The sequence below is a fragment of the Protopterus annectens genome, chromosome 2.part1, assembly GCF_019279795.1.
Source record: "Protopterus annectens isolate FY-2018-M chromosome 2.part1, PAN1.0, whole genome shotgun sequence".
NCBI lineage: Eukaryota > Metazoa > Chordata > Ceratodontiformes > Protopteridae > Protopterus > Protopterus annectens.
The window spans coordinates 41,728,072-41,752,982 of record NC_056729.1 but is presented as its reverse complement, the minus strand read 5'-3'; the positions used below and the strand labels follow the sequence as shown (position 1 = coordinate 41,752,982).

Here is a 24,911-nt window from a genome sequence, read left to right as displayed (position 1 = left end):
CAGAAGTTCTGCATAATACCATTCTTTGTATGTTTATGCCCATATGACCTGCAAAGGGAATATCATGGGCTATGGCTAGAAGCACCTGATGGTAGACTCTAGGCACTACCAACTGCTGTACCCTCTCACCTTCTAGCCCTCCCTCAGGGGTTCACTCTCTATACAGTAAACATTTGTCCCAGTATACAGATTCCCCCTTCCCTAGAGAATCAGGTGCTTCCCTAGCCGCCTGCCTCAGGCCTTGCAATGTAGGGTCTGAAAGCTGAGCCTGTCTCAACTCCCTTTTTATAACCCTACCCAGCTCCCCTTCCACAGGAAGTCTGGCATTCTCTGACAGTGGTGCCTCACTGTCAGCCTGGGTACTACTACTCACCTCTACCTTTGCAGTCACTCTGTCCAAGGGAACATCAGTACCCACAAGCAGCTGTGGCTCACATTCAGTCTCACTGCTACAGCATAGCTTCCTTCCTGAAGTAATCATCTCACCAGTCCTGGCTACAAGTATGTAGTCTGTCTGGGTCTCCCCTAGGCTATCAGATCCACATGCTTATTTCCTAGCTTGACTGTGTGTAACTGCATAAGCACATGGTACTGTCTCATCCAAATCCTTCCCTATCTGGACATCTGCAGGATGGTAGTTTGGTACCCTTGTTGTCTCAATACAACCTACTATTGGCATTTTGTCTTTCCCACTTACTGGCTCTCTCACCTTTTGTTCCCAATTTTGCCTCTGTGGACATCTGTATGCCACACGGCCCCACTGGTTGCATTCAAAACATTTAACCCTAGGTCCTGGATGTACACCTGGGCTTGTAGCTTCTCCTATTACTGGCAGATTCTGTTGGAGCAGTCTGTGGTGCCCACCATGGGTTCCTTTAGACCCATGAGCAGTACTGGGGGTCCCTTTCCTGTGCAGGGATGCTCTGCTTGCTAGGTATAGGTCTCCCTTCTTTCCCAATCCATCTGAAGTAGCACATTGTCTATCAGCTAACCAGATCTTCATGCCCTCAGGCAAAGTGCTAAGGGCTTGTTCCCTCACCAAAAGGTCTGCCAGCCCTTCAAAAGTGGTGACCTGACATTCAATCACCCACCTACGAAAATAAGTGCTCAGTTCAGCAACATATTCACACACACTTTCATCTGCCTTGCGTGTATGCTCACAAAACTTTTTCCTATATGTTTCAGGTCTTAGATTAAAACAATCTAACAGGTGATTTTTAACAGCAATATAATTAAAATATTCACAATCAGCAAGTTTAGGTAACACAGTTACAGCTTTACCATGGAGCAAGGGAATCAGGAACCATACCCAGAGCCTTTGGTCAGCATCATACTGTTTATATACCCTTTCAAACATATGAATGAAACTATCAGAATTATCCCCCTCTTTAAACTGTGGAAGAAATTCACTGACCTTTTGTGCTTCTGGGTTCCAGTTACTCCCTTCCCCATTACCTCCATGACTCTGGCAAAGAGTCAGCATCTCCTTTTCATGCTGCATCTGCATCTTCTTTTCCTCAGATTCCAGGCATAGCAGTTTTTCATTCTCCTCAGCCTGCAGACATCTCAGTCTCTCAGCTGCTTCTATTTCCAAATGCCTGACCTCTAACTCAAATCTGTTTAGCTCTAGATGGATTTTTAAGTCCTCTGCAGAAAGGTTAAGCTGTCCATTCTCTGAGGATGGTACATCTCTACTGCCAGTCTCATTGTCCTCCTGGTTGCTGTTTTCTGATGCAGCTGTGGCCAAAGCTGCAATCATGTCTGCCTTAGTCAGGTTTCCATGCACCAGTCACCTAGCCTAGCACATCTCAGCCAGCTGGCTCCTTGTCAGCTTTCCATACCCTTCTGCTGACATTCTGCCTGCTCTCCCTGACTAACTAGGCTAACAAAAGAAATAAAACAATTGTGATCTGAACTCACTGCATGGCTGATTTAGAGTACAAAACACCTTCAGTGATCACTGTACACAAGCTACAGGAATTCACTCTACCCACACCACTACAAGCCAAATAGTATTTGCCAACCAATTAATATGTGGTGTGGATATCCCACCACTGCCAAACAATTAATATGTGATGCCCGTGCCCTGGCCCAGCAATCAAGGAGCCTCAATTCTCACCACTAACACTAGTGAGGGGAGTCCATATAGAGAACGGATAATAAATACACACACAATAGTTCATTTATGTAGCATGCATTCTCTTAAGAGCACACAGAAATCACAGTCAGTCTGGGGCTGGTTTCTCCCTTTCTCGCCAGGTCCCCAATAAGAATCCCCACTAGCATAACTATAGGGTTCAGATCTCAGAGTAGTGGCCAAGCTAAAACCTCCAGCACCCTCACTGTCCAACCAGTGCTTTGTGTCCCTGCCCAAGTAGCTGACAGACACACTTTGAGATAAGAGTTATAAACAACCACACATACACTCGTGGGGGAGGATGGCATATATTCTCCAGCTGTGCCCCTTTTCTGCCCAATCTAAAAGGTAGTGCCAGCTCCCACCATCCACTAATATTAGCTACTCAAAGACCCTTCTGAAAGGGTGTCCAATTATTACTGTGCAATATTATTATCCAAATGGTAAGTGTGACTGAACAGTCAAGGCTTATTAGAGTGACTTGGTACAGTACCACTATATACATGCAATGTACTTTTAGAGCTTAAATTAACTCTACATAAAGCAGCCACAGTTGAAAGGTTTAAAAATAGTTAATACTAAATAATAAAAACACAAGACAATACTTCTTACTATACAGTGCTAGTAAAGAGTTCGGAGATCACAGAGAAATACTTAAAATAATACAGTAGCAAAATTTCTGACATCACAGAAAAACTTACTAGTCTAATCTTCCTATTTCCTAACTATATCTAAGTGAAAACACAGATTTAAATAAACTTACATAAAGAGCAAAGCAGTGCTTGTGATGTTGGATGTTCTCAAGACAAAATGCACTGAGCTCTCTGATTCTCTCTCGTTAAATTGATAACACAGATCTGCTTCACATGACATCATTCTTCACACTTCTCTGGTGTTCCCAGGCTAACTACATTTACATTCTTTATACCTGGTCAGAAACCAGAGCAATAAAGGACATTTATACATTCTAATTCTAGCCACTAACTCTGGCCTCAAAATAATAGGCAGAATTCCTTCATCCAGATATATAGGCTCCGAATTTTGACATTAAAGACAGTCATAAAATGCTTGACTTAGCTTTCTTACAGCAGAACGCACTGTAGTTACATTTTTGCAGTTCAGTATCCAGTGCAGTCTCTTCACATTTAAGAGAACAAGCCTGTGGCTTACATTATTTACAAATGACAGAATTGTCTACAAAATTCTGTCTGGCTAGGCTGGCAGCCTTCAACTATCTTCACAATAAAAATGACCATTTTCATTGGATTTGTAGCTACCAGTTCAATTATTAGTTTATCATTTTGGTTTGCCTTGAACCAGAAGTTTTCTCACATATATAAAGGCATGAATTTTATATGTAAACAGTTGCATGTAATACTTTGTTCATTTATGTAGCATGCATTCTCTTATTATACAGTGCTATTTGGCATTTGACATGTAAGGTTTGTATACTATATCATTATTATTTGTCATGTGGAGCTTTTCCACCACAGGCCTTCACTGAAAAGGTGATCTCATGCCCAATCAGATAATTCTGGTTAAAAACACAAAAGAAAATAAATCTGGTTTTGTATTGTCTCACTTCATCTCTTCCTTTTCTATTACATGCAATAAGACGAACCTTCTACCCACTGATAAAATCTGTGCATCGTCTCAGACTTTGAACTTACAGTTTCCTCTTTCTTTAACAGACAGACTTGAATGGCTGCTTCCTTGTTTCAGTAAACACTGAAGAGTATTTGAAGAATTCCTTTGGTTACCAATCATTGTTTGACATCACTGCCAGCCTTGAAGAGGAAGGAACAGGTATAGATACTACATCAAAAATGTGTTGTACAATTTTTTTTTATAGACTGGGGGTCTGTTTAGTTCAGGGCATGGAAGAACTATAGCTCTGAGGTGACCACAGAACATTTGCAATCATTTGCATGTTGTGGGTTTTTACAGAGGGAAGGAGAAAAGCTGCTGTTTCTCAGAAATGAAAGGAGAGAATACCTACTTGGATATGTATGTGTGAATGTTCGCTTATCTGCATTTTAGTATTTTAAGTTTATTGTCAAGGAAAGTACAGTTGTGTAAGTCCTACTTACCTGTAACAGGAAGATGTTTGAATTTCACACTGTCTCTGTGGCATATGGGTTCTATGCCTGCACAAACACCTATAATGGCAGCTTTTGCAGAGCTCAGAATCTCCTCCTCTGGCTTTCTGTGATAGAGGATTGGCTGAGTCCCTCCTGTCAGCAGAAGTCTGACCCCAGTAATGGACAGTCAATTATTCAGGCTTTTATTGTTAAGTAGGACAAACCAAGAAAGATCAGAAGCAAGAATTGCCTGAAGCCAATCAATTCACAGCCATAAAACACCAACACAAATAACCAAAGCCAACCAACAACACAGCAAGGCTGGATACTTTTGAACTATATTTAAAATCAGGTGGATGGTGGGTGGGTGGTGTCACTGAGGAAGTGTGAAATTAGACATCTACAGTTTCAGGTAAGTAGGAGTTCTGCAACAATACCATGTTCATCATTCACACCGCCTCAGTGGCATACAGGTAGATTCTCAAAGCCTGCCCTACCTGAGAGGAGGAAGAATAAGGATCTATGAGCTTCTCCAGAATGGTCCTCACAAGGCCTACTCTGGAACTTGAGAAAGCTTGTAGTGCTTTGTAAAGGTATGAACACTGGACCAAATATGCCTCTAGAAGGCTTCTAAAGTCCATTCCTTTCCAATATGTCACCAAAGCAGATAAGGCTCTGTTATAATGTGCCTCAGTCTAGCCTGGAATAGATTCACCATAGTGTAAGTAACAAAAAAACAGTAGAGGACAACTAATGTGCAATCATTTGCTTAGAGACAAGTTGACTATTCTCAGCTCCATAACAGGAAATAAACAGCTATTCAGCTTTCCTGAAGGGCTAAGTTCTGTCAAGGTAGTACCCAAGCTACCTGTGCACATCCAAAGTATGTAGAATCTTCTCTTCCTTGTGTTTAGGTTTTGGAAAGAAAACTGGAAGACTGATGGCCTGAGTCAGGGTAAATTATGAAACAACGTTTGGCAGGAAAGAATACTTAGTGCATAAAGCAATGCTGTCCTTGTGGAAAATCAGATAAAGCTGGCCCGCCATGAAAGCTTGAGTCTCAGAGATTCACCTTGCAGATGTTAGAGGAATAAGCAAATCAGTTTTCTAATTGATGCACATCAAATCAGCCTGAATGGCAGGTTGAAAGGAGATATCAAGTTTTCAAGAACAAAGTGTAGTTCCCAAGGAGTAGAAATTTGTTTTTAAGAGATTTTCATATGCAACACTCTTCACAAACATTTTGACCACGAAAAGAGAAGAAAGAGGGGGGATCCGTGGTAAACAAGCTGAGATGGCTGCAAGATGCACCTTGAAAGATGCATAAAATAAGCCATCACTGAGTAGCTCACACAAATATTTCAAAACCAGAGGGGTAGACACCATACCTGGCCCTATGATATCAGTTATGCACTACCTAGAAAACCTCTTCCACTTGTAAACATAAGATTTTCTAGTTGCATGTTTTCTTGCTTCCTTTAATATGTATTGCACATCCTCAAGGAATAAGACATTTTAATATAAAATGAAACAAAGCAAAAGTATATAATAACAAAGAGGAAGGGAAGTTCCCAAAGCAATCTTATGTGCGTTGGAAGCTGTAATCCAGCAATACAGGCTGCTGAGGAGATTCAACTATGTGAGTCCTACAGCTGGGAAAACAGACTGAATAAGTGACTTTCTGTGACAGAGGGAAGACTTCCCTGATGGGAGGAGCTTAGACACTCCCCTATCATAGAGAGTTAGAGGAGGGGATTCTGACCTCTGGAAAGCTGTAATTGTGCAGGCACAGAACCCATATCCCTCTGAGGCAGTGAGAATAATGAGCATAAATACTTATTCAACATTGAAACATTTGTTGAGTTGCTTTAGCATTCACGATTGTTCAGCTCCTGTGTTGACACATATACAGATCATGTTGTCTCTAAGGTCACTGAATGTTGGGGTTAAAGAAGTTTATCAATATTCTATAGGTTGACCAGTCATGGAATTTGTATATGTAGTTACATGAGTATGAGGAGCATAGGGGCTTACTCCTTGTAAAAACATTTATTTCTATTAATTTCCCTGAGTTGAGCAGTTGACCAGTTACTTTTTCTTGTTTAGGGAGGTCTTTTTTTGTGGGTGATTTTTTAACTATGGAACCCTCCTTGTGTTTGTTTATCCAAAGATGATGTGAGTTGTCCAGATAGCTGTGAGACAATGCATCCCTACTTTTCTCCCCACACATGTCTCCATATAAAAGTTTTTATATGATCCCAGTGATGTGCTGTTTGCAGTGTATGTCACAACTGATTTCTGGTGATTGATTTACATTCTATTTTATTGTTGAGATACTTAAATTAAACTGCCCCATCTCCTGCATCATGTATGACCTCAGATGAAATTATTGTTAGATATATATATATATATATATATATATATATATATATATATATATATATATAGAAAACCCTAAACAGCTTTGTGTATCTGGTTTGTATAACTATCAATGACTTGTATATTGCTTAGCATGTAATCGCTTTGTAATTTTTGGTAATGTCTTAGAGCTTTTCTCCCCAGGCCTCCGCTGAAAATGGACATATATCCAGTTGGACTATCCTGGTCAACAAATATAAAATAAAATAATAAAATAAATATTGTTTGTTAGTGAGTACAGCTTTAACATTTTTTTCTTAGTAATTTCATGGAATTTCTTTACTGATAAAACTTGATTGCTCAAATAAACCATATCTGACAAAATTATTGACAAGTTCAGCAAAACTGGAGTTCTGCTGATGATAAATAAATGTTTTGGTGAAACTGGAGTCATTGAATTTTTCCATCAGTTCCTGTGTATCACAAAAACTTGTCATTTGAAAAGAACAAGATTGTTAAACAACAGAGTTGAGGACATTTCTCCATACCCCAATGTATAATCTCAGAATTAGTATATTTAAAGTTGTGTGGTATGGGGATACCATGGGCTTTCCCCTTATAAAGACATTCCCCCGGATTCAGCAAGCTCTGCATGGAGTGCAGGAATAGTGCAAGAGCTGCTGCACTCAATATGGCCGACAAGCGATCCAAGATCGAGCTCCCGGGACGTGCACAAGTGCTCCTACACTATTCCTGCATGGACACCACTGCTATATGCTAATTACCTCATTTGCTGGTGAAAAACATGCAAATGAGGTGAATTAGTGATCCAGGAAGCAGGCAAGTGTCTGTGCAGGAATAGTGTAACCTGCAGAAATGTATTTGATTACTGAACAAATACATTTTTGGAAATTACAAAACGGAGGCATGACAGCTCAAAAGAAAGCATATATGCAATGTAGTAGGCATGCCAATGGCCAAATATTTTATAAAAAACAAGTTTATTTTTTTAGGCAGATCTCGGCCGTTTAAGTGTAGGGCAGCGGTGCGCAAATGGAATCACCATGTAAATAAGAAATCAAGGTGGAAATAAGCTTTCATACTCAAATTAGCATTTTGCCATAATAGTCAATTGCATGCATAAGACAACAATACCAGGGAATAGTGGTTGCTAAGGGGGAAGGCTCAGTGTGAGTGTGCTAACTATGAATTAGCATTCTGGTTTATGTAAATGAGGAGACTGATACTGAATCACAGATTTCCTTCAGTGTTATCTTGCACCCAACCATGTAGGTGCAGCAACACCATTGTATAAGTATAAGAGGTGGATGACCTCATAAGGAGGTGTGTCATGCATGCTGTAAGCTTATTGGAGCTCTGTGGCCTGTGTTTGTCCTTAGCCAAGCAAAGCTAAGGAAGGGGTGTGTCTCACATTGTTGAGCACTGTTTCCTCTGCTTAAACGAGGGTTTTAAACAAAAAGAAAAAAAAAAAGGAAATAGCAGCACTGTTCACATCTGGGCACTGGGTATGCATGGTGCACCTCGGGACTTAAACGGGAAGGCAATGGGAAGGAAAAACAGCAGTAGGAAAGCAATCAAGAAGAACTAGCATAGCTGGCAGGTGAAATGTATCAGAATCAGCCAATTACACAGGCAACAACCCAGCACACTAATATAAGCTATGCAAACACCTTTCAGTCTGTTTTATTCCCACAAGCCCTACACCACCGGTGTACACAGACAGGGAAATTTTACCTGACAAAACTAACAAAATTTTAGGGGCTGCTGTCGCTCTCTTACATCAATATGTGCAAGAGGCTGAGGGTGGTGAGGATGTGAATGCTGATGACCATCACACAGTGAGGAGGAGGAGAAAAGTGTACAGACCCAGGGTAATCTACCATGGGCTACATGAGTTGGAGATAGTGGAGCACTATAGGGTGGACAGGGTCATTCTACAGCAAATTGTTGAGCTGTGCCGGCTCCACCTCACACACAGACCCAACAGAGGGGAACCCATCCTAGTGAATATCAAGGTATGTGTAGGCTTAAGAATACTAGCCACAGATACCTTCCAAATGGCAACTGGGAATATCATGGGGATCTCACAGGCATCAGCATCCAGGGTACTCCACCAGTTCCTGGATGCCATGTCAGCACATGCCAGTGAGCACATATATTTCCTCAACACTCTTGAGGTGTTGACCAGCAATATGCATCTCTTCCACCAAATGGCAGAATACCCTGAGGTAGTGGGTGCTATAGACTGCATGCACATACATATCAAAGCACCACCTGGTGAGTGAGGTAGGGTCTACATAAACCACAAAGGCTTCTCCTCCATCAACTGCCAGGTCATGTGCGATGCCCAGGGCATTATCTTGAATGTGTGTGCTGGCAGCCCTGGAAGCTATCACAACTCCCATATCTGGCATATGACACAGCTGTACCAGTCATTTGCCAGTGGTGACATCCCATATGGCCACCTAGTGGGGGATGCTGGCTATGCACTGGAGCTGTCACTGATGACACCCCTCAGAAATGCACACACACCTGAACAAGACCTCCATAATGAGGCTCACACACAAACCAGAATCATTATAGAGAGTGTGTTTGGGATGCTCAAGTCATGGTTCCACTGCCTGGACATATCCGGTGGAGCATTGCAGTACTCTCCAGCTACATGTACACAAATGTTCATAGTTTGTGCCATGCTACACAATATGATCCCGCGGAAACAGCTGCAGCAGGAACAGCATGGGGAAAGGACACACAGCCCCCCACCATTGCCAAGGCCATCACAGGCACACAGTGACTATGAGGAGGAACTGCCTGAGCCTGCCCATGTAGGCAGAAGGAGGTGTGCACAGTAATCCCAGGCCTTGGCAAAGAGGCAACGCATAGCACATCCACTGACATGGTAGAGACCCAGGGAATGATACTTCTCTCTGACTCGCACATACAGTAAAAGGGATGCCAAACATGACACTACCTGTGTTTTACCATGTATAGGGAGTGTACTATGTGCATCTGACATAGTCAGCCCTTCAGCACTGTCCTCAATACTGGCCCAGCCACAAGGTAAGTCACTCTTCCTCTCATTTACTGAATGGAGTAGTATGTTCTGATAGCTGTATCTAAGGTATGGATGTGAGCATGCAAGGGAATTGGGTGGCTGATGGGATGGTAGCAGATAGTGGACACCTATATGGGCAACATGAAATCCATAACACATACTGGTGTCAACATACTAGGCAGTATTAGACAAGGTGACAAATCCCACTGCAGTACATGTGGTGACCCAAATAACTGTGGGTGCCAGTAGGACACATACATGCATGTCAGTGAGGCTCACATACCCACCACCAGCCTCAGCCTGCAGGACAGGTGTAGATGACCATAAAGAAAGGCTGGGCTAAGGCCTCCAAATGATTGCAATGGTGAACACCCCCTCCAAACCTACACAGACAGACTACAACAGGTCTGGCAGTTGTATGTTAGTTCTGAAGGGTACAAAGTCTGAAACTAATATGTAGGTCAATAAAACTTAAGATCTGTACTCTACTGACATGCCTCCAGTCTGCATGATAGGTCAGAATACAATATGAAATGGAAGCCACCAGCCCATACTACCCCTGCCTGTAAACCTATTACTGGGTGGCTACAAACCTGCTCATAAACCACAATGTGTAGGGGAACTGACCAGATATATGAGCCCTGCCTCTGGGTAACCTGGGTGAATCTGTACAGCTGAGAGGTATGACCACAGCAGGATATGGCCATTCTGTTAAGTCAATACATGTACAAGAAGGGGATCCTCAGCCACCATACTACCAAGGTGCTGAACCATTTACACAGACCCATCAGCAAGTGTCTGTAGCTACCCCTTCAGAATGGCAGGAGTGTGCAAGAATGTGTAGGCTGTGGCCCACAATATTGGACTCAGCTTCATTCATCTTGTATTTCCTGGTAAATAACTGTGAGCCAATAATTAGATCTGTCTGTAGTTGATGGCATAATACATCACAGTGTAAAACAATACATGTGTCTGAATATCTCTGCTAACACCAGCCATATAACACAAGCAGCACAGACAGCAATAGTTACAGTATCTCCCTATCCTTCACCCATCGTGACTCCATATTGTCAACCTATCTGCAGATATCCAGCAGAAACAGTTTGCTAGCTGTAGGTGTAGAACAACAAACCCTGGACTGGAGCACTACCCTACCTGGAATGGATTCACACACTCAATACAGAAGGTTATACTGGGCATGCTCCTACACTTACAGAAATGAAGCCCATGTCTGACAACACAATGGACTATGCATATCTGTCATTTGCAGATGTCTGTGCACACACACCAAATTGTACACCATTTATGCTTCACACACATTGCATAGGAATACTCACACATATCTAAGGCCAACAGACTATAATATGTCAAACATACACACACAGAGATGTGGGGAAGAAAGAGACAGACAGTGACAGAGAGAATTTCATTATGAGGCCTGTCCGACCCACTACACATCCAATTGACCTATATCACATGATGTGCTGAAGTCAATCACTGTAGACATTCCTTTTGGTAGCCCTCAGCCTTATAGTGTCTGTGGTGCTTGTGATAACTGTGTAAAACGGTAGCACAAATAAGTATTCTAGTAGCATTTGTAAACTCAGTCCTGTCAAATATAAAGATGTGTGTGACTTGGCTCTTTCTCTCTTTCTGTCTTTCTTCCTTTCTTTCCTTCTTTCTCTCTCTCTCTCTCTCTCTGGTAGATGTAGAAAATATATCTGTTCTGCATAGGCAGTTGCTTGACTTTTGTAGGTAATGCTCATGATCTGCTGATGGCCTGTGCACGAATTGGAGTCCCCCACTTGCTAATTGCATGTGGAACAGCTGTGGTATCATTCCTATAGCCAATTGCATGGAAACACACTCCTATAACTAAACACTTCATGTGGGTGTTGGCCCTTTTCCTTCACTGTGAGCAGGACTTCATGTGGGTGTCTGGCAAACAGCGTCACAGAGGGTAGTTGGAAATACCACTTACAACAAACACTGTGGAAACAGGCCAATAAACTGGAGGGGGATGTTCCAGACATGGGAACAGAATATAAGCATTGCTGGTCTACATTTGAAGTAATGTTGGTTTAAACAGGATTTGTGTGGATATGGCTGTTCTACATGAATTAAAGTCTAGCGTGACAGTGTTATGTGGTTGAGAAAACCCTCACCTGTAGAGCTATCTGCAAACTGGCCAGAGGTCAGAGTCTTAGATTTGTTACTCACACAATTTCTGTCTTTATAAATGCAGTAGCATGCTCTGATGACTGCAGTCAGTAAATGGTAACATCCATGTGTGTTACTGATTTCATATCCCTCAGAAGAGATATGTTACAAAAAACCCTGTTACACCAGCAATTGTCTCAGTTTATCAGAGCAGTATGTCAATATTGGCCCTGTGTTTGTGCCTCTGTTCCCCAAGTCTGTCACCCTTTGTCCATATGTCATGCAGTAAGAGGTGCATATGTACAGTATATCATTATTTACTGACATCATTCCTGATAAAGCTATTGATATTCAGAAAATAGAACCTGATCTCTACCACGGTGTCCGGATAACCAAATAGTATGCAGCCAATAAACCAGTAAATAAGCCAGTAAACGTAGCAGCTGTATAATAAAATAAACTTTTAATTCAAAAAACAAGTGGGTAAAAGATAGGTGAACTTCCTCAGATAATAATTACTCCCACAAACAGAGTTTAAATAGTATAGCAGTTGGTATCAAGCTTAGTCTAAATAATCATTACAATTAACAATTAAAAGGGAAATGTAAAACGACGTTCAAGTTGCTCTTGTTCTAGCAAAATCTGGTGAATGTATACATTCTTTGTAGGTACATCATCTGCAAAGTTTATAACCACTGTACGCTCACACAATCATAATCATCCAAAATGTAAAAATGTATTCACACAAAAGTAATAATCAAAAAATATATATAGTGAAGATAGTGCCATACAATTTGTCCCAAGGCACACAACGTCAAGTGCCCAGCCAGTGTACCAAGCTTCCCAGCTAGACAACAAAGTCTTTAGAACAACGATGTTAAAATAATATACAGTATTTGATGTTAATAAAATTTTCGGTGCGAAAATGTGTGAAGTATAAATAACTTCAGTTTCAAAGAATATCATTAAAAAAGAAAAGACGACTATGTTTACTGAATCATAATTTAAGCAATGAAGCTATCTGATAAGTACAATAATTGCTATAATTACTATAAACTCTGAAGAATATATATGTGAAAGGCAATTAAAACTAGTGACAAATAATAAAATCAATACCTAAAAACTACGAGAGACATTTATTATAAATTATATACTGTATATAGTTGAAAAATAATCATATACATTATAAACTAAAGTTGGAATAACTCTAAATGTTCAAATTAGGACAATCAAAAGTTAGGGAATAGTATCAACTACTAAAGTGATATTTATAAAGTCTATAAACATATACAGCCATTAAATAAGTCATAAATAAACTATGAAAAAATATTATAATAACGGCTACATTTAATATTATGGTTGCATGAAGAAAAAATAAAAAATAATAAATAATAAAAAATATATATAAATTGGATCAACTAGGAATTGAATAATGTATAATGAATAATAAATGATCTCTAAAATATATATATATATATATATATAAAAAATTTTTTTCAAGACTTTTATAAAAGCCTTATTCAAGAAGATTTTTAAATAAATAAACTATTTATTATAAATAACAATTTCAGGCTGACCAGGTTAAAACCGGAATATGCTGCATCTAAAATAAGACTTGAAAAAGTATATCAATAAACTATTAAATGTAAGGGTTAGCTGAGTACTAGATAGGGTTATATTGTTACAATATTAATACATAAAGAAAAGCGTGCTGCAACCCATTGAATATAAAAGTGTGTATTACACACTTATACTCAAAAACATATAGACAAGTGATGACAGTAAAGCAAAAAGACCATACATTCTTATTTAGAGTGCTAGAAGTATTAGTCTTAAATCCTAGGGGAGGAGATGACACTAACAATTTGGCACTAGCTGAACTAAGATGGATTTTAAAATTTAATGCTCATAATTACCCAGGTTTAAATACCTCTGTATCCATCAAACCTATTTTAAATAATGTAATACACAGTATATTCAATGGGTTGCAGCACGCTTTTCTTAAACAAAAAAAAAAAAACAAAACATTTTCTCGACCTTGGGGTATTTCAGTTTCTTAAGAGGACTGCCAACTGCTAAAATTATGGATGTGATACAACGTAATAGCTTCTTATTTAAACTAAAGTATTTCCGTTGTCACAGTGCTTTTAATAGTCAAACAGTCACCAAAATCTCATAATGACACTTTGAACGGTTATGTGCTGTCAGTACAGCACGCAATCATAATGGAAGTGTAACCACTTCTTCTTCTTTCTTTCACTCAGTTGTGGGATTAAGTCTTTAAGTATTACAGGGTGTTGCAGCATGACTGAACTTTGATATGCACATATTGTGTATAACGGCAAGTTTTAATCGACCTAAAATGTAAAAAAAAAAAAAAAAACATATATAGAATCTATTGCCAGTTTGTTGAAAACCCCAAGTAATATGCAGACCGGGTTGTCACTCAATTTGCGACACACCTACTTCTGCTCGAAAGGAACTGGTGAGGCCCTCAACTACAATATCGCCGGGTTTTGTTCCCACAGTCCATATACTGTACTATTAATTAGGCTTACCATTATGTGGCTGTGGCTGTGACTGTGCTGAGCTTGGTTGTGGATATGCATTTTCACACTGGTGTCTGTTACTCCGTGGTGTTACATGTCTGTAGTGCCTGCTATATTTGCAATAGCATGTTTATTCCCCCCATAGGAAAATTGGGTTAGTGTTGTGGCAGTCTGCCTATAGTTTAGACAGTGCTTGGTGACAAAACTAGCAGCTCAATGTATTTACCCTAGTGTGATGTTATGCCCACATATTTGCCAGATGTACTGTTGCCTGGCCACCATATGTGTTGTATTTCTGACAAGGCAGTGGGATGCTGTGAAGATGTATGTCACTAACTAGTGGGAAGTATGTTGGTTTGGGACCTCTCCTCATCCAGTTAATATATGTTAGGACAGATAGGAAGGTGTGAATGCATCAACTGTGTAAGGTTATGTACTCCAGTATTTGTGTTATATCCCCATTTTCTTGGCTTTAAACATCCCCTTTGTCAGGCTTGGTCCACATTTCTTGCACTAAGGAGTTCTGTGTATACCTCTTGACTGACAAGATTGTTTCAGACTGTCCACGTTTATTGTTCATATTTCTGCTGTATTGCCCAGGATCATTACTATGAGTTGTGTGGTACTTGATGATTTTATGATGTCTGTCAGTAACTGATGGCGTACATGTCACTTTCAGAAGAGCCTTCCTTCAGAACATGTATGTTGACACAACCCCTGTTACTGTAGCAACATTCTGCATTTATAACTGCAATACGTACATTACCTTCCCTTGTACTAAGAGGTTGAGAGTTAAGATGCTGAGGTATGACTACACTACACATGTTATGGGCATGTGTTTTATATATATATATATATATATATATATATATATATATATATGTGTGTGTGTGTGTGTGTGTATGTGTACATATATATATATATATATATATATATATATATATTTATATATATATATATATATATATATTTATATTTATATATATATATATATATATATATATATATATATATATATGGATCTACTTCATATGGTTGACATTTCAGAATGTCGATATTCATATGGCTGAAACCATATGATCGACATTCGAAATGTCGAACATACAATAAAAGTTAAAAAACACAAAAAAACTTACCTTCAAGCTGCTAGTAGGGGGGCTATGCACCCCCGCACCACCAGTGGTGGGTCCGCCCCCCCCCACAGGACTTAAATATAAAAACTCTGAGACTGTACTACAGTGCGGAAGATGGAAATCTTTCCATTCCACACTGTACGGAGATGCTGGTTCCGCATGGTCGACATTTTGAATGTCGATCATATGGTCTCTGCCATATGAATGGCGAAATTCTGAAATGTCGACTATGTGAAGGGAACCCATATATATATATATATATATATATATATATATATATATATATATATATATATATATATATATATATATATATGGGTTCCGTTTAGAATTTCTAATCTCAAAACTTCAAATTTCATATGATCGAAGATCATATTTTCGAAATTTCAAAACTTTGAAATACTGAACTGAGATCATCATAAAGTACGGACCAGGAGATTTCCCTTGTCCTCGCTGTAGTGTGATCTCGGAGTTGGTATATTTAAGCTGCAGGGAGTGTGGGGTGTGCAAGGGGGCTTGCCCCCTGCATACACATGTTTTAGTGTGTTGGGTGATGTTTTGGGGGAGGGGTTCAGAATTTCGAGATTCCAAGATCTCGAGATTCTGAACTTGATATTCCGAAACTTGAGATTTTGGGATTTTGAAATTTCATAGTGAACCCATATATATATATATATATATATATATATATATATATATATATATATATGTGTACACATATACATATGTATGTATGTATGTATATATATATATATATATATATATATATATATTGCCTTTCTCTGTGTAAACATGAGTGTTGCATATTCCTTCTCAGATGCATCTCACCATATTTATCTGATATGTGTATATTTAGATATAAAAACACAAATGATTTCTACACTATTTTTCACTAACAAGTACTAAACTGTAGTAGTTAAACCAGTTGTTCACTACTATTCAGTACGTGTACTGAATGATATATTTGACAAAGCAACATATATTCTTACAGTTCAGATGGCTTAGTGGTTAAGTGCCGTCACTATAGTGTGCAGGGTCCTGGGTTCAAGACTTGCATGGGCTATCTATGTTGTTGCTGGGCAGAACAAGGGCTTATGGAGACAGGGTAATTAAGGTGCTTTAAAGTGGATTTAGGCTGGTTTGCGTAATGGTAAGCAGTGCTAACATACGGTTAAACGAATATGCTCTTACACTGTGTAGGCTTCACTTACCAGTGTGCAAATCTGCTTAGCAATAACATTTTAAGCATAGTCCAGCCCTGGTAACCAGTGATCATATTCCAGTCTGATCAAATAGCAGGGTAATGACATCTTTAATAAGTGTACTGAATTCCATGTACATAACATGTTTCTATGTGCTGTCATTACCGTAGCAACGGGTGTGAGTATACTGTATGGGGTACCTGAGTATACATGGATAGTACCACAATCTCTACTTTTTGTATGTGTTTCATACTTGGATAGTATCCCAGGCTATACGCAGTCACACTTGCATGTATTGTATCATTACGTTACTACTTTTAACAGTGATTTTCCAAGTAAAAGTTGATTGCAGATTGTAGTACTGAAGCCATACACCCCTGCATGCAAATCTGGGCTCTGAGTACTGACTATCATGTTCTTGGTGTCTGAGCTGTATGTTTTTATGTATCTTCTATTGTATATTGATCTGATATATTGATATTAACTGTAGATTACTATGTTTGTTGGACATGTCATTGAGGACTGCTCTCATGTAGTAATGGAATACCTTTCAATTTCAGATGTCTGTCTTTCAAAACATTCATCCTAATGCATGACCTGCTGGCTATCTACTTTCTGTCTGTCCTCTGTACAGATGTGCAGATGTCACGTATTCATCTTGGCTGCTTACAGGCAATCTCTGATTGACTGATACTGACATGTCTGCCAAGCTGTGTTATGAATGTCACAGCTAGGAACATCCACTCTATATGCACCACATGCCATGGATACCTCAACCAGACTACCACAGTCAACAGAACATGTTTGGGTACAGGTCCCTAATCCAGACACTGGCCATGTTATGCAATATATGTTACAAACATGTCAACTGGAGCACCTCAATGGCCCTCATCAAGAGGAAACCAGATGAGTGGATGTTGAATGTAACTGTCACCCTTGGGATCACTCGTGTGGCATTACTTGATAGATGTACTGCTGGCATGTGTCAGGTGGCATGATACCAGTGTGCTCACATGCCCTACTCTTTTCATGTCTCCATGGACATTAGCCTGGGTACATACCTAGGAACACCTGCACCTATGGACCTCAGTACTGATAAATGTGTCTGTGTGCATTACTGAGTATAACAGCGTTTGTGTGTTTGTAAAGCTCTAGTTGAAAATACTCTGAGGACCTTCTCACCCACTACACTCCCCATTGCTACACGTAGAATGGGCTGCTGCTGTAAGTCACATTAAATGTACCGTGTGACACTCTTCACCCTATGGGCTACCTGGAGCTTGCAGTACCACTGTTCTACAAATGGGTAGATAGGCGTGGGTTACCCTTTCTGAGTCCTAACAAATATATGTGTGTGCAATTGTGTGTGAGTGTGCATAATTGTAGGAGATAGCATTCTGAGGCCACATTCTCCAAATACACTAAACCTTGCCATACATTATAAGGGATGATGATGTTGGTGACATTAGGAGAGCCATGACAAAACCCTCACCCTACTATCACTGTGGCATGTGCAACAAATGCATATCTCTGTAGTAGCAATAATTAGATACACAAGGGTTTGTATTGCAGTCCTGGTAAATGTGTGGTTGTGGGAATGTTAGAGCATTATCATGGGTTTCAGTGAGTACAATATCCAATGTGGGGTGGGGGGTGCTCGGTATACTGTATTTTCACCATGGTACCCCCAGTACATGTCCCAAGATCCACTGTATGAGGAGCGCTGTCACCATCAACCATACAGGTAACTAATGACACTATCCAGCCCAATGATGCATGTGCTGTGTGCAAAAACTCTGTAACAGTTTGGACTCACTGACAAGGTAATCAGCACTGCTAAACCCAGGTCTGTCAAATGTGTCTATGACTGTATGTGTTTGTCAATGTGTATATGGCAGTATGTTAAACTATATATTGTTCATTAACACCCAGTACATCCCCCATTACCATACTGTATGAGGCTTGGTGATGTTGCTCACTTTACAAGAAGCTGAGGACACACCTCACACTACAAGCTCTGTGGTGTGTGCAATTAAGGCCAAACACATTAGTAGCAATAAGTACCTAGGCAGCGGTTCTACTCTCAGTGTTGCCAAGTAAGTGTGTGTGTATATGAAGGGATCTACTTCAGTTTGCAGAAAATATATTTCCCAGGAGATCATTTGTCCGGGAACTAACTGGCAAAAGGTAACATTTCAAAGTAATTCTTGTAGAAATTCATTCCATCAAAACTAGTAGTGGATGTGTAAATGGCCTTTTCCCCACTGTACAGCTGTACAGCTATACTGGAGTTGGAATATATGGTTGGGTGTGGTTGTTGTGGGCACAGCCACCCACATTGGGGTTATTGTTGTGCGTATCCTCCCGCTTAGTGTGCTGTTATACTATACAGTTTATGTTAAGAGGTTAAGTAGTTGTTAATCACACTATGTGTGGTTCTATGCTACCTCACGCCCTCCAAAGTGGGGGGCTCTGCCCCCCACACCAGCACACCTGTGCTTACCAACTCCAGGATTGTACTACATTGGGGAAGAGGACTTATACCCTGCCAGTACCATTTTCAATGACATTAAATATGGCGGACTGATTATTTACTGATGTGATATTTTGGTAATTTGGTCTTGGTGGAATTACATAGACCAAAATGAGTTCTCTGCAAAATGAAGTACATCCATGTGAACAGTATTCTGTGTGTATTGCATCAACACAAAAGCCTCATTATGTGTGTTATTCACAAACAGTTGGTGTGTGCCACCCAGTACACCTACCATTGTCTACTGTAGAAGAGTTGCTTACATCAGCCACCATGCACTCACCTGTATACACCCCTCAGACCTATCAACCATGTGGCACATGCAGTAACTGTTATACAGACCTGTTACTTGTGTTCAGCTGTACCAGGGGATATGACACTGTCAATGTGTCACCACAGTGCCACACCCCTTGTAGGAAAGGACAGCAGACCATCATCCTACTGACACAAAGACACCTAGAACACAAACAAAATACATTATGGAGACCACAATCAGTCAGTGTCAGTAACAGCTATAATGCAGCATGGCTGGACAGCTACACACCCTAACGTGTAAGCATTAAACATTCCAACTGTCAACACATTCAACAGCATTACAATGCTAAACTTTAGTACATTCACCCTGTGCATCAGAACGATATTAGCATGTCCTGTAATCGATGGTATGGATGACAGGGATGTGGCACAGGTATCATCATATGCACAGGGTGTGCTGTGGGTTTGCCAGAGACCTAGGCTGAGCTGTTTGGTTGACATCATGTGTGTGGGTTAGGGGGCTCTTTATTAAATGTCCTGTGCAGATGTGGTGTGTGTAGGTATGGAGGTGCCCTAGCTGTGTTGATGATGTGTGTGTGTATGTATGCGCACTTTTCTGCCATGTGGCTGCTGTATACAGGGTTGGACAGCTGCAGACTGTACATGGCAGAGTGTACAGTTCACCGTGTCCAGCCATGGACACGGGAACTGCACCTGCCAGGAGTTGCATGGGCACCACTAGGCAGAAGCCGAGATATGGTACTCTCCTCTGATGATGACAGTTGTCTGCTTGATCCGCATTGCTGTTGGGACTGGCCAGGATGATGTGCACATGGCGTGCTGCATTGTGGTGTGGACAGCACCCCCCTGCAGTGCTGGTGCTGGTACTGCCACTACAGGAGCAGCTGTGAGATGTTGCACATCCACATAGACTACCTTCTGTTGGTGCTGCTGACCTACGTCCCCATGGCCAATGCACTACTTCCACTACATGCTCTACCACAGACACCACATGGTTGAGGATTCCCACCATCTCACCCAACCATCTATCCATGACCTCTACAAAATAACGGTGGGCATCTGCATGATCATGGATGTAGTCACGTACAGCAGAAAGAGTTGCCCTCTGGAGCCTCAGACTTTCTCTGGTGTAATGTTCCATACATGCCTGTGCCTCCATGATGGCCCAAAACATGCGTTTGGTGACACCTGCTGTGGCACTTCTGCCAGGGGCATGATGGCCAGCAGCCCTCCTACGAGCACCACTGTACATCTGCCAGTGTGGGACCTCGCCGGTCATCCAGCTATGGCTGCTGTGTACAGACACACTTGCCATAGTCCCCACACTTTCCTTTCCATGCCGCCACCTGACAACTGTCCCTCATCTATGGTGACTTGTGATGGGGTATGTGTGAGCATTGTGACTGTGTGCAGGGATGGAGTGGATAAAAGTGGAATGGCAACCAATGGCACAGATTCAGCCCCTGACAACCATGCCTGTGTCTCATCATTGTCAGAGTCTGTATGGACACTAACATCAGTTTGCCTGCAGGAGGGACCCTGACCCACCTTGTCACCTGTGAGGTGCAGACAAAAAATATAAATTAAGACCTGTAAATTATGGTTTATTTCTACACATACACACACACACACACACACACACACACACACACACACACACACACACACACACACACACTCAGACACTCTTACAGGTGAGGTGGCACAAAGATGTTTGGCAGACCTTTCATTACCCAACAGTCGACATGCATGACGTATGACACTCAACAGCATGCACTGCAGCCATTTGTAATACTTGTTACCAACATTATACATCTCTGTGATGCATGTATTGTGTTAGTAGGTGATGCCCCTTCCCCTGGAACACACTGCACCCATGTACACATTATTGCTGTGCACCTGTACAGCACACTGGCATGTACTGTGCACCATACCTCACAAGTGTACAAACCATTACTGAATGTGTAGATGTCTGGGAGTTATGTTTGCTCTGTTGCTCACAGACTCTCTGTGTTTATCTGACACATAACTGGGATGATATGACGACTGATGTCAACAATTAATGCCTAACCTTTGATTTGCAGATCTCATCATCAGCAGTGCATGTAAGTGCAATACAATCCGGTTACACCAACCATATTCAAAGCTTAATGTGGATATGAGGAGTGTACACACCTTTGTTGACATGCTGGCCTCTTCTAAGATATGCAACGGGGCCACTATACTGCATTTGTCAACATTACACACACCTATGTGACATATGACCTGTGCAATCCAATGCAGTATCAAACAAATGTGTTAGTCATGAAGATGCTGAATGAGATGCCTACAGTATGTGGGATGCATAAGTGTGCACCCCTTTACCACAATGGTTTGTTGAAGAACCTGTTAAGTGAACTACAACAGTCACTATTCCTGGAAGGGGTATACTAGCATGGCCCATCTTTACTTGGCATTATTTGGTCTGTCTGCCCTACAAAGGTCTTCCAACTCTGCCAGATTGCAAGGTCAGCTCATGTGCACAGCCCTTGGAGGTCACACAGTGGCTTCACTATTGCTGTAGAGTCTGGGTTATGTCTGGCACAATTTATAACCTTGACTGTGTTCAGATACAGCCATTCTTAGCTAGCTTTGGATGTATGGTTCAGTTCACTGTTGTGTTTCAAGCTGACACCCCTCCCCAGCCTCAGACTTATTGCAGATAGCTGACAACTATGGGCCACACAGGAGTGTTATTTTGCAGTGTTCCAAATTCCAAAAATCATGTCTACCGGCCTAGTTCCAGCTACTGAACAGCAACCCTAAAGGCGTACACTAGCACCAGCAAGCTAAAAGTTGGGGATGGTGGCCCTGAGTTGGAGTGAGTTGTTGTTTGTGCACCACACGTATCTTTATGAATACTGTCTGTAGGTTTGAGCCTTGGTCTCATGAAACCATTACACATTGCAACACATGCCTTTGGGAGACTTGATGTTATGCTTATGCTACCTGTAGAGAGACCTGGATGATGTATCATGTGGGACAACTCTTCTGTCTAATTATCCTAACCCATAGGTCACACTTATGCAGAATCTAGGCAATTGTTGACACAGGTACTGCACAGGCAGTACTTGCTAGACATTCCTGCAACTCCCTCAGTGTTGCTGCATGACTCTGGGCAGCCTACGTGACCAGTTTGCAACATGTTTTGCCATCTGTTTTGGATGGGCATCTGTTTATTTTCTGCATCACTGTTGTCCCATATTTCATACACCAATAGATGACTGTCTGCACTGTTTGCCATGGTACATGCAGTGGTAAGGTAAAGTTACTGTTCCCACTCCTGACTGCTACCTTTCAGATAAGGGATCCATTTCATGGTTTGTAAGATGTGTACAAGCCATGGTTGCCTCTCTTGCAGGTGACTAGGCATATGTCATGGACATACTTCTTGGACAGCAGACCATTAACTGGTGTGATACTGAGGCCCTGTACTTGATAGCAAGAGTGAATACTGTCAGTACATCACAAGCTGCCTCCACAATATGTTATTTGGAGTGTGTGCACATATATGCTTCCAGTGTTTTGTAAGGTTTGCATTCCCCATATTTGTTGTCCTAACATAGGACTCCATATTACACATTAATTGCTCATGTAAGAATCATATTACAAGTTGTAAAAGGTGTGGAATGTGTTATTGTGGTCTGCCATTGTATATATCAGGAACAGTTGCCATTATAATAGTGGTGTATACACTGTTGTATCCATTGTCTTAGGGTAATGTTTCATACATGTCCCTACTGTAGGCCAGTCATCCCACCATTTTGTTTATCTCTGTCCGCACATCTTGCACTGACAGGTTATGAGGTATACTGCAGGAATCTTACATGCCCTTCAGATATGCCACCATGACCACTGTGATGCAATGTAGTTAACACCAACAAAAATGAACATGTACAGCATGCATTATGGGTATGTGTGTTAAATGTGTGCATAGCAAATAGCATGGCTTAACATGGCTGGTGTATTGGCAAACCTGAGCAAAACAACTCCATACTCACCAGCTACAGGCTACTGTCCTAGTTGTATACCAGACAGACCTAAATAGTTGTGTGAGAGAAGTAATGTCAGTAGCCACACCTGTGGCATTGGTACAGGGTGGAAGCAGCATTTCAGCACATCAACAGAATAAACCCCAATACCAAGGATTATGTACATCTGTGCATTACTACACTCCAGCAACAGACTATCTTATCTGACATATGCATGTAGATACTTTACAGATGAAAATGGATAAGCAACAGTTGTCTAGTAATGTGCCCTGAGGCCTTACCTGCATGGTCCTCGTCCATTCTGCGGGTGGCACCCACCTCCACAATACTGTCTTTAGCCTGCTGGCTTGTCTGGCAAGCTGGTGCCCCAAGGCTGTCGAGGAGCTACTCAGCATGTGTCAATGGGGCTGGATGGCCTGACCCTCACCTGTGGTTAGCCAGTCCCTCGCAATGGCATTAGCACCCTGACAGGCATGGTGGACGAGGTCAGTGCAATGATGCCGCACCTGCTCATAATTTCATCTGTGCAGGCCAACATCATTTACTCTATGAATGAGCTTGTTCCACAGGGTGGTACTCTCCTTTAGATCCTGAGCTCTGCGGCTGAATAGGATGCTGTGATGATGTATGACATATTGTATGATGGTCTCATTCTCTATGTTGGTAAATGCTGGGAGCTGTGGACATTGCATAATACATGGAAGACATAAACAGGAAAAAAGGTCTCAGGACCTCATACGGTTGTCCACCTGCACATCAATGGTGGATATTACTTGCAAATAATCCAGACTATACCATAGCACTGTAAGCTATCATGGCTTTGGCATCTTACATTACACTCCTGACCTGTCTAGTTCCCCCAATGTTGGACACTTAATGGCATAATCCATTATTCTCCATTCATTTCTGTGTAGAGGGATGACTCACCTTCCATGTGGATGGTGTGTGGATGGTGGCAAGTCTGTGTTTGACTGTAGTGTGTGATGGAGCTGTGAGCACATGCCTGAGTTCATGTAGGAGGCAGACTGTGATGTTCTTATGCCCCATGGAGACTTGCTGTTGTTGCCATCAGTTGGCATTATGTACATGCTCACCACTGATGCAGACAGGAGTGTGGTTGATGTGCATATCCCCCTGCACAAATGTTGTGGACAGGGTGGCACTATTCCCACCTAACCTGTCTGATGCAGGTTGCTTGCATCTATGGCATGTGTGTATGAGGTGCACTTTACCCCCAGTACAGGTTGAACTGTGTTACTGCCTCTGAGACTGACTACATATGTGGAGACTGTTGCAATTGGCCTTGGTGGTGTGGATATGTCTCATTTATAGTTATAGTCAGCCTTTAGAGGAAGTCACCTGTGAACCTACATGC

The 24,911-nt window shown here is 41.3% G+C and overlaps 1 protein-coding gene across 1 annotated transcript in view; it reads left to right on the top strand.

Moving 5' to 3' along the window:
- LOC122794819 (alpha-2-macroglobulin-like protein 1) overlaps positions 1 to 24,911 on the top strand; it is a 989,874-nt gene that overhangs the window by 315,354 nt on the left and 649,609 nt on the right. The window contains exon 9 of the mRNA XM_044063423.1: positions 3,829 to 3,943. Coding sequence (XP_043919358.1) covers positions 3,829 to 3,943 — 115 coding nt within the window. The remainder of the gene's footprint in view (positions 1 to 3,828; positions 3,944 to 24,911) is intronic.